This window comes from Chenopodium quinoa, unplaced genomic scaffold (genome assembly GCF_001683475.1).
Source record: "Chenopodium quinoa cultivar QQ74 unplaced genomic scaffold, ASM168347v1, whole genome shotgun sequence".
NCBI lineage: Eukaryota > Viridiplantae > Streptophyta > Magnoliopsida > Caryophyllales > Amaranthaceae > Chenopodium > Chenopodium quinoa.
This window is the reverse complement of record NW_018743050.1, coordinates 574,664-585,593: the sequence shown is the minus strand read 5'-3', so window position 1 is coordinate 585,593 and position 10,930 is coordinate 574,664. Positions and strand designations below refer to the sequence as shown.

Genomic DNA, 10,930 nt, shown 5'->3' with positions numbered 1-10,930 from the left:
AGAATAATTGTTAAAGAAGTCATGTGTATTACCTAACCCAAGGTATGGAGTAGAATGTTAATACAGGCATTTTTTAGTTTACACCGTTTAACTTTTACACTATTTACATATTACACTTTGACTAGCTTTTGTGATTTATAGTAACAATTTAAAAAATAATTAAGTGTGATCTTGTTTGAAAATACTTTGGCAAGCATGATAATAGAATGGTGCAACCAATTAAATAAAAACGAAGGTTGTATATAACACTGCACCTAGCAAGGTGAGAATTGAGAAACATTATAATGTTGTTTCTGATAGAGTATAAAACATATTCCTGAGCCTCAACCATCAGTTTAAGCTTTTGGTTGAGTTGGTCCTTTAACATAGTATCGGAGCCAGCGTGACATAAAGGTCACGGGTTCGAATCTCATCTCGTGTGAGGGGGCGTGAGGCGTGATAGAGTATAAAACATATTCATGGGCATCAACCATCAGCTTAAGCTTTTGGTTGAGTTAGTCCTTTAACAGTTTTTTAGATATAAACATAAACAATGATCAAATTAGCACTAGGAGTGTTGGGTGCGTATTAAGTAATAACCCCACATAAGAAAAGGATTAAAAATAGAGTTGGAATTCATAAGATATGAATGATTAGACAGTCTACTGCATGAATTCGACCATTTAATGAAGTAATCAAACCAAAATACCATTTCATAGAAAAATGAGTAGTTGGGATAGGTGATGTTTGAATTGCATGTTGCCAATTTTAATTGAAAGTGACTACCACCTCTATCGATTACATTATCATTTTATGGGGTTTGACATCTTCTACTTTAGTACCTAGACACCTAGTCTATCAATCCCTATAAACTTTTACTTTCTAATTTTTGTACAATTGCCTATCTAAAATCATCCACAAATAAAAATAATACTCCCTCCGTTTTTTTATATGCATCACTTGCATTTACACGGAGTTTTAGGAAAGTTATTTGCTTCAATATTATATTGTGCAAGTGGGGCAAGTGGATGATTAATTTATTTTGATAAAAGTACAATGTGAATTATGAAATAGATAGTATGTGAGAGAGAATGATTTATTTAATAATATAAGTGGGGACCATGAAAGAGAGTGAAATGATAAAATAATTTGAGGGGGGTATTTGAGAAGAGATAGAGATAATAAAATATAGTATAAAGTTACCAAATATAGAAGTGATGCATATATAAAAAACACCCATAAATAGAAAGTGATGCATATAAAAAAAAAACAAAGGGAGTATTTCGTAATAGATAGAGATGTTAAAAACTAACTCGAATTTAAAAAAAAAAAATCACTTATATGGACTCAATAATTTACTATGAATTAAATTGAAATAGACTCGACTTCAACCTGCATATCTGAATAGACACTTATTGTAATAGAAGTGTTTTTTAGGGGTAGGTGACCCGTTGCCAAATAAATAGGGGCAAGCCGCATGCTTTACTCTCAAAAACCAGTGGGAAGTTCAAAAGGTGGCAATTAGCGGAGAGCTAGAACGATGGTCATTCAGGGTGACTGGATTAAGGTTTGCTTCTTAATTTATGTCCTTTTTTTTTCTCAAATTTTCACCAATTTGTTGTTTTAATCCTTTATCATGACTAATTTGGTTTAACTATTAGGCAAAGGAGTTTCTGAATATTGTAAATTTCATTATGTTAAATCCAACTCATAATATAAGGCCCTTGAAAAAACTATGATCAAAGAAATGAATAGCTCCAATTTTCAGTTAAAAGGATATTGTTTATGTAATTTGTAGTATGTATATGTGTTTGCAATTCTCTAAAATGGGGAATTTAATTTTTGTTTTTTTTACCTAATATGTCATGCATCATTAGAGTTGTGTCATTGAATAGAGTAATATTCTTTAGTTGGGAATTAATAGTTACGTATATTATTTTCAATTTGGTGTATATATGTTACGAATTTTCAAATTCAACCCCGCTTAAAAGAGTGGTGGAGAGAGGATGGAAAAAATAAATGTTGTGAAGGGTATACATAAAATGAAATAATGCATGGTATTAGAATTTGTTTTTGAAGGATTGGAACAACTTGATTATGACCGTGTTCTATTGAACTTACAAGTTTAGATTAGTTCAAATAAGAGTTACTAAGGGATACTCGAGTCCAATTTACGATTTAAACAAGATCGATTTAACAAATTAGGTGAATAAAGTGCACTTTAATTCACCATTATCGAGTATGAATGGAGTAGTATGCACCAATAATCATTGGTTTGACCAAAAAAAAATAAAAAATAAAGAAAAGAAAATCAAATTTTCATAAACAGTCTTATTTCAAGTCAACCAGATGTTGATGGCTTGATGTAGCCACATTAAGATCAGGGTCTTTTCAACGAGGGGTCAAATGTCACTGACCTTTGTGAGTATTTTGAAACAACCTTTGTAATAGTTTTGATTCAAGTTGATGAAAACAGGCACAAACATGTCATTATTGTTCTAAAAATAAGACTCTTTTGCTTATAGTTCTTGTTAGTGGGTCTGTCTTTCAGTCCAGATATGTTTATGATGGTTTTGACTGCTTATACCCTTTCAAAGTTTCAAGCTAGTTATATGTTTTAACCATAATTTGAAGTGACAAAAATGTTATCAGCAAATATGTTATCAATGGCTAGAAAAGCTGCAATCTTGTAGGATTTATACGATCAATAAAGATGATAAAACATTTGCTAATACACTTGTGTGACAGGACAGAGTTGGTCCATTGTTTGGATATCCTAAAACAAAGTTCTTAGATGTTTACGCTTATCTTGTGAAGTTATTAGTGGTATTCTTCATACAGATATTTTCTTGTAACAACTAATATGATGATTATCAGCTGTGTTCTGAGTTAAATTATAAGAGAAAATCCTGAAATTCTGATATGCTTCTTAGTTATATACTTGTGTGCTTTTAGTTTGAACAGAATGGAATTGGGCCTGGAGCAAGGAGTTCACATGCAATAGCCATAGTAGGAAAGAAGCTCTATGCATTTGGGGGTGAATTCATGCCACGAGTCCCCGTTGATAACAAGCTGTATGTCTTTGATCTTGAGGGCCAATCATGGTCTGTCAGTGAAGCCAGTGGAGATATCCCACCGCCACGTGTTGGTGTCTCAATGGCAGCCGTTTATGACACTATCTATGTCTTTGGGGGAAGGGATGCTGAACACAAAGAGCTCAATGAATTCTACTCTTTTGACACTACTACTAACAAATGGACCCTTCTTTCTAGTGGAGAAACCGGGCCAGTTCACCGAAGCTACCATTCCACAACAACTGATGATCATCATGTGTACATTTTTGGTGGCTGTGGATTCTCTGGCCGGTTAAACGACCTTTGGGCGTATGATACCATTGATAAGAAATGGATGAACTTCCCACCTCCTGGTGAAAATTGCAAAGGAAGAGGTGGACCTGGGCTTGCAGTTGTCCAAGACAAAGTTTGGGTTGTGTATGGATTCGCAGGGAAAGAGGTTGATGATGTCCACTGCTTTGATCTCATCAAGAAAGAGTGGGCCGAGGTTGAAACAGCAGGCGAAAAGCCCACTGCTCGAAGTGTATTTTCAACTGCTGTAATTGGCAAGTACATATTCATATATGGTGGAGAGATTGACCCTAGTGATTTAGGTCACTTAGGTGCTGGTAAATTCTCAGGAGAAGTCTATGCTTTGGACACAGAAACACTAGTGTGGAAGAAATTGGAAGATGGCTACAATTCAGCTGACCATCCAGGCCCAAGGGGATGGTGCGCCTTTGCTGGTGGAAAGAGCAATGGAAAACCCGGGTTGTTGGTTTGTGGTGGTAATTCGCCTAGCAATGACCGGCTAGGCGATATTTTCTTCTTCACCCCGCGTATAAACATTGAATAAGTGGTGAAAGTAGTTGTAACTCTTGTACGTTACTTGTGCAGTCATTAGGCATGGATTGAGCACGGCCAGCCAGTCGCCTAGCTGTGACATGGTCAAGTGTATGTGTATAGTGTCACCAAATGAATAATTGTGAAGAAAATGTGGTTGTAATGTACTCTCTTCGTCCCTTAACTAGATTCATACTTCTAGCATTTATTCCTCACATAATAAAGAGAAGTAAAAAGCTAATTAAGGGACAGAGGGAGTAGCACTACTTTGTTGGGCTATAAGTCCAAAACCCGTGAGATTATCCTTAATTCTCATATGGCTATATTTTGGTGCTTTGACTACTTACTGCTTAGTTGTTACAGTTTGTATCAGTTTCTTGTCATGGTTGGGCTTTCGATCGAGTGGTAATTCTGATTTAATAAATTCCAACTGAGATTTGGCACGACTGAAAAATAATGGACAGGTTGTAGAGTCTATTTTACTTCTAGTATGTTTGCTTTCTTGTCTATTATGCAACTTTTAAAAGGTAAATGTAAAGATTTCTGTGACTTGAAATAACTTCAATTCTATGTTACTCAAGAGTCTGAGCGTATATGATACATATAGGCTGATGGGCATGTATGTATCCTAATGTCGTGTGGAATGTCATTTATTTGATATACGTGTTGGGTTGATAATTGTTAAATTGCTTTTGTCAAAAAAAAAAAAAAAAGATAATCATTAAATGATATTTAATCTTGTTTACATTACTGTCATTTGTGTCTCTCTCTACACCAAAATATCCTATTATTAAACTCATGACAAATCTATCGCCAAGTTCATTTTTTTTTGGTAAAAGAGAGGGACAAAGCCCGAAACAAACAAACAAACAAAAACACACAAACAAAGCAAAGAAAAGCAACAGAAAACAAAACAAAACTTTTTTTTAAAAAAAAACCAATCCTTTGAACTAAGCCTTGTCTATGGGAACAAGCCTAGTCCCCGCAATGCCACTCAAGTCCTCCAATAAAACGATACGAAAATCCTCCGGATTTGCCTAAAAAATGACCATCTTTTGCCTCGAGGTTACGCCAAAATTAGCTAACAAGTCGGCAGGCCAGTTTGCCTCTCTATATCAGTGACTTATCTTCACTTTCCAACCTTCAATTTTATAATACTATCGCTAAGTTCATGAATCATATGCTTCATTCTAATACCCATCGCATCTATTATAACATAAATCATCAACTATGTTATATACATTTAAATTTACTACTCTCACTCTCTTTAATTTCTTTCAATTTTTTCTTTTCTTTTCGTTTGTTGCCCTATATTTCTAAAGTACTTTCAACCAATTATATGGATGTGTTTGGTATCGAGGAGATTGTCAAAATGTTGGATATAATAGATCCTTGTCGATTTGACAAATAAACATCACATTGTCCACAATATTAAACATAACTATTGTCATTACTAAAGAGTAAATAACTTATTGACTTTTTGTCATTGCTCATAAGACTTTTGGCCACAAATCTCATCTCCTCAAAGATATAATGCATAAATTTATAGTACTATTGAATGTAAGATCTAAATTGCAATCAACTAATTCCACACCAAATTGTACAATTTAATACTTTTAATTATTAATTCAAAAAAGGACGTGTTGTACAATCTTCCAAAAATCAAAAATCAAAAACAAAAAACAAAAAGAATCATATCATTATACACCAAAAATAAAGAAGAAAAACCTTCAAGTGGACCAATTATTAAACATTGCACTCAATAATTAAAAAATTCTTAAACTTTCTCATCATCTCATGTGCTAATCGTCGGTGCTCAAACCTTGCCAAATAATCTTCCAGCTCACTTCCAGCTTCACAATGTCCACGTCATATATCACACCCTCAATTTTTTTCCCTTTAATTTTTTTTTTAAATTTTTTTTTTTGCAATTTTGTATTTTTTTTTTTGGTATTTTTGGAATTATTTTTACAAAGCAGCCAGCACACAATAACACAAAGTGAGCCCCAAAGCCAAAATTCCTCCACCGTTGATCAATCCAGCTGCATTATTCTTCTTCTTATGAGACGTCGAATCCGCCACATCATCATCCTCATCCGACGCAGGGCCATCGGCTGCATCCGGGCCCGGCGCTTCAGCTTCGGGTGAAGAAGCCGGCTCGGGTGTAGCCGATGGCTTAAATAGCTCACGTGGCAAGAGTACTTTATCTAATTTATAAACAGCTAAAGGATCCTCGTCAACTAACGTCCCCGTTATCTTAGCCGTTACTACTTTAGTTTTTATTGTTACGGACTCGTCGTCGTTTTGAATGGTGAAATCATACTTGTTAGGTCCTTCCGTCGCTAATGTGTTCATAAGGCCGTTGCTTGACTTGAGCATGCTCATTGAGCTGTAGACCGGAACACCGTGGTACAAGAGTACCGCAGTCTTGTTTCCGGCTGTTAAGTTCTTGAATTTTGGCATGAACGCCTTCACGGCGCTGTCACTAGCACAAAATACTGTTAAGCCGCTCTCAATGTTTTCCTATAAGAAGCACACAAAAGAGAAGCAACGTTAACTTTTGTACCCTTTTAATATCTACTAGTGTTACATTTACAACAATTTTGTTTTCCGCGCCTTATTTTGACATATTTTAAAATAATAAATACAAATAACATACCATAAAATTCAATTAATATATACAATAAGTTCAGAAAAGTTCATGTGACGCAAAATAATAATTAAAGTGCGTTAAGTTATTACCTGGAAGGTCTTTTGAGCGCCAGTAGAGGTGAGCAAGTGGGAAAATTCTTTGCAACCCTTGGAAGACAACAAGGAAGTCAAGTTAACCTTACTAGGCTCAGGTGTAGGAGCCTCAGCTTCAGCTGAATCAAGCACTTGACTAATGTGAATGATTGATAAATTGTAAGGTTTTTCTAGTACTGCCTTGACAAAGAATGAGTTCAAGTCACCCGTGTTAGCCGGTCCGAACCCGACCTTTCCTCCGTGCATATCTGTTATGTTTACATACCCTGCATCCCCATCTGCGTCCCCTGATGACTGGAACAATGAAGCCGTCGTCGTGGTTCCTGTACATTATTTTAGATCAATGTCTAAAGATCAGATTAACTCAAATTGTGGTGGCTTCTAGGCAAATTATGTTAAGACTTCCAAAAACAATTTTTTCTTTTGGTGGAGAGAGATTCACAAAGGACAGTTGTGTAACTAATCTAGTCTACATCCAAAAAATAAATTACTACCTCCGTTACATATTATTTGCAACGATTTGACATAAAGTAGAGAGGAAAAATGTCTAATCGTTGCAGATAATATGTAACGGAGGTAGTAAAATCAAATATGCATAGTAGTAAAATACTCAACTTGCATTAAGTTATTGTGATGCAAATCATGCATTTTTATACTATGTATGAATCTTTGACTATGAAAAAATGTAGAAATAATATTACTATTAGTAATTAGGTACATACCATCAGTGATCTGGTGGAGTTTCTTGGCACCATAGTAGTCAACAAGGACATGAAGTGAGAGGACATTGCGAATAACGCGAGTAGGGAAGCCCTTGGAGAGGAGGGAAGACATAGCAGAGTTGTCGAGGGCAAGAACGGTGATGGTTTGGAGGTGGTTGATCTCATTGGCAAGGTGGGTTTCGGTAAGGTATTGGTTGAAGGTGGAGAACTCAGGGTGTCCTTTAAGGATCTTGGTGATGTTAAACGCCGTGGTGGCGGGAACGAGGAGGACGAGGAGGAGGAGGGATACGACCGCCGCCATGGATGGCTGCATTGTGAATGAGTTGAGTTAGGAGGATGAGATCAAGTTGTGGTGGTGGGAAAGAGTGGAGCATGTGAAGAGTGAAGAACTAGTGTATAAATAGTAAGGGAGTATGGGAATAATGGTGGTGTTATAACAAGTACAGGGTGTTAATTATGATTGATTGCTATAAAATGGGGCCCAAATTTTCACTGCAAGTAGAGATAATCAATCATTTTTAGTATTATTCGTTTGATAATTAGCATGTCGCTTTTTGGTGGGTTCAATTTTTGTAACAAAATTCTTGGTGGGACCCTTTGGTTCTGGACCGACAATTGCTCACTTGTATGCAGAAGATTTCCGCGAGTAATACTTGGTCAAGTACTGATTGTACTCCGTAAATATTGCCTCCATTCGTTAATTGTTGTGCGTGCTGAAAATTTTCAAAGGGTAGCCAATCTAGCCATGAGCCCATCACACTTCTCGAATCATCGTATCGTATCGTATTGTGTTGTATTGTATTTATATTAGTTATGTATCTAGGTTAAATTGGATTTTATTGTGATCGGTTATGTTAGGCTATGTTTTATCATGTCTTGTTATGCTTCCCTAGAACAAATATGGTTCACGATCTAACGTACATTCTAACGCGATGTATTATGACTATCCTGTGTTTCAATCGTGCCATGCGTTTAATTGTGCCAAATAATGCCCGACTGCTCGAGTCATCACCATCTTTACTCCGCTAAATAAACCGTAGTAATTAGAACGGAGTAACTATTTTATTTCCTTTGAATCAACTTGATTCCTTTTATGGAAAGATATTTTGATCATATTATACTCCATAACAAGTAAAAATTGTCATCAATTATTGATTAGAGACAAGTTATTGCCAAATGTTATTATATTAATCAAGATTGATCATTATGCTCCTGGACAACTACTTTTGAACATAAAGGTTAAAATAAAATTAAGAAGGTCCCATGCAAAAATGGTTATCCTTATATCTAATCTACCATGTATGGCCAAAGTTGATAAACATCAAAATCTTTCCAAAACGGTGGAAATGACTTATAATTCAAAGCAAATGTTAAGTATTTTCTTTGCATTACTCATTGTTTTCCTGCACGTTCAATTTTTCTTGTTGTTTACTTGATTTTATAGTTTGATGAATAAAATCAATGATTACTTGAAAATTTGAAAATTTTAAGGTACAACAGTTTGTATCTTACTTAATTAATATCCATACTACGAAGTATTGTATTACTAGATTTCTCATAGTTCAAAACTACGACCATACGAATATCTAATTAATAGCTTCAATTTATCTCCTCTAATGATTCTTCTCTGTACAAAATTTCTACTCCCTCCGTCCCTAAATTACATTCATACTTCTCTCTATTATGTGAGATATAAATGCTAGAAGTAGAAATGTAATTTAGAGATGGAGGGAATAACTATTACACTTCTTGACATTCCTTCGAATCTCTACCACTATTTAAAAGTTTGCAAAGATTTAAGGGAAAATAAAGTTTATTGATTTGATTACTATATCATATTCTTACTCCACATTAGTACTTCCTTAGTAAAATTTATTGTCGGCAACTCGTATAATACAGAATTTTGCATGACCATACTTAAAATGCTAGGTGCGCTAGTAGTTAGCTGGTTAATGTCATGGTTATTATAATAAACGTATCTAATTTTCTATTAAATCTTGGTTGCCTGTGTATAATGACCCACTTGACTACGATTAACAAACAACAATATACAAAATACGTTTTAAAGGGTTACTTGGAAGAATAAGCTAATTGAACGAGCAACAATATACAAGTGTGTATGGAAAGATTTGTGAGCTAAGAAATCCTTAGTTGTTCATCAAAATCGCCTATAGATTCTCCGCGGAAGATTAACTAGGGCTCCCTCTCACAATTATTGATACTACCTCCGTTTTATATTATTTGCAACATTTCGACATTTTTCTTTTCTATTTTATGTCAAATCGTTGCAAATAATATGAAACGAATGTAGTATGAACAAAAGGGTTAAATTATAGAGGTGTATGCCTGTGAAATTTAAAACCATGAATTTGCTGTAGACTTGAAAAAAATTCAAAGTGATGATCTGTTGAGTCCCATCGCAATCACAATTATTGATATGAAATTAACAAACTCAATTCATGTCCATCCTTTCAACTTTCCCAATCAAACCAATATTTCAAACTTGACAGAAAAATCTTCCAAGTACAGGATTTCTTCTTTCAATTTCAGCAACTTATAACCTGAAATAATACCTACAATTTATAGAACTACAAAGTACTAACTTAACAACGTGAAATGCCTCTTACGTCATACAGTATGGCCACATAGGCTTGGGTCGAGACAAAGCACATGTTTAACTAACACATAAGTGCATGAGAAGTGGATGTTCCTAGGAAGTAGATTCATGTGCACTTGTTTGGTTGACAAGATAACACGGAGTAAGAATTAGAGCTTCCTAGGAAGAACTCTTCCCACATATTAGAGTTCACTTACCTAATCCGTCCTAGGTGAGTGAAACTTCCTAAGGGATGTGGGAATTTCACTATGCAACTAATTTTAATGCACATTGAACTTACTACAACCTAATACTTCATCTAACCAAACAAACAATAAATAATTTATAATCAAGTATATAATATGGGGGTAGGATAGGAGAGAAGCCCTTAGTGAACATTGTTGAGGATACAAAGACAAACTACTTATACAGTAAAAAGCTATAATGTTAATCAGTGTCACACAATAGCAAGCAAGTCAATTGCCAATGTAAGCGAGGTGCATGCCATTGTGTGACATATTAAGGGCTTGTGTCAAGTTATGTGCCCTACGTAGTTAACATTGGTGTGCCTTTTTTCTAAGGAACATTTGAGTGTACAAAAGAATTTTCGGAAGTTCAGGACTTCATGGATACCTCTAAAGGCTCTCAAATCTATTATAACTCTTGAGAATTTGATTTCCAAATATTGAACAATCTAAATGCCTTTTATCTCTGTACTCTTTTAAACTTAAATTTCACGCACAGAAACACATGTTGGCCTTTGCACCTAGCCACCTACAATTCCTAAACACAATATAACGTAAACAAGTATATAGAATGGAAGATTTTAAACCCTCCCAAAACTCTTGTACACTCAAAAGACATCCAACCTCGTTAAAAACACGTTTTTCTTACCAATGAGAGTCAGCAATTACGGTAGAAGCATGTACATGGGCTACCCCTATGAAGATAGTAGTATCAAGGTATCATGTATAAGAAAGAAAACAAAGGTG

General features: G+C 35.1%; 2 protein-coding genes across 2 annotated transcripts; one reads left to right on the top strand and one right to left on the bottom strand.

Moving 5' to 3' along the window:
* Positions 1–1,373: 1,373 nt before the first annotated feature.
* Positions 1,374–4,588, top strand: LOC110730836 (nitrile-specifier protein 5-like). Its single transcript, XM_021910659.1, has 2 exons — positions 1,374–1,546; positions 2,935–4,588. The coding sequence occupies exons 1-2, from the start codon at positions 1,520–1,522 to the stop codon at positions 3,886–3,888; spliced, it is 981 nt and encodes a 326-aa protein (XP_021766351.1). The 5' UTR covers positions 1,374–1,519; the 3' UTR covers positions 3,889–4,588.
* Positions 4,589–5,406: 818 nt separating this feature from the next.
* On the bottom strand, positions 5,407–7,748 carry LOC110730834 (fasciclin-like arabinogalactan protein 2). The gene is made up of 3 exons (XM_021910658.1): positions 7,343–7,748; positions 6,618–6,943; positions 5,407–6,398 (listed from the first exon to the last, which is right to left on the bottom strand). The coding sequence occupies exons 1-3, from the start codon at positions 7,653–7,655 to the stop codon at positions 5,844–5,846; spliced, it is 1,194 nt and encodes a 397-aa protein (XP_021766350.1). The 5' UTR covers positions 7,656–7,748; the 3' UTR covers positions 5,407–5,843.
* Positions 7,749–10,930: the final 3,182 nt, after the last annotated feature.

Coding starts and splice junctions, on each gene's coding strand:
- LOC110730836 (XM_021910659.1), top strand. CDS start 1,520: ATGGTCATTCAGGGTGACTGGATTAAG. Junction 1,547..2,934: donor TTCAGGGTGACTGGATTAAG/GTTTGCTTCTTA, acceptor GTGTGCTTTTAG/TTTGAACAGAATGGAATTGG.
- LOC110730834 (XM_021910658.1), bottom strand. CDS start 7,655: ATGCAGCCATCCATGGCGGCGGTCGTATCCCTCCTCCTCCTCGTCCTC. Junction 6,944..7,342: donor ACTCCACCAGATCACTGATG/GTATGTACCTAA, acceptor AATAATGTACAG/GAACCACGACGACGGCTTCA. Junction 6,399..6,617: donor GCGCTCAAAAGACCTTCCAG/GTAATAACTTAA, acceptor TGCTTCTTATAG/GAAAACATTGAGAGCGGCTT.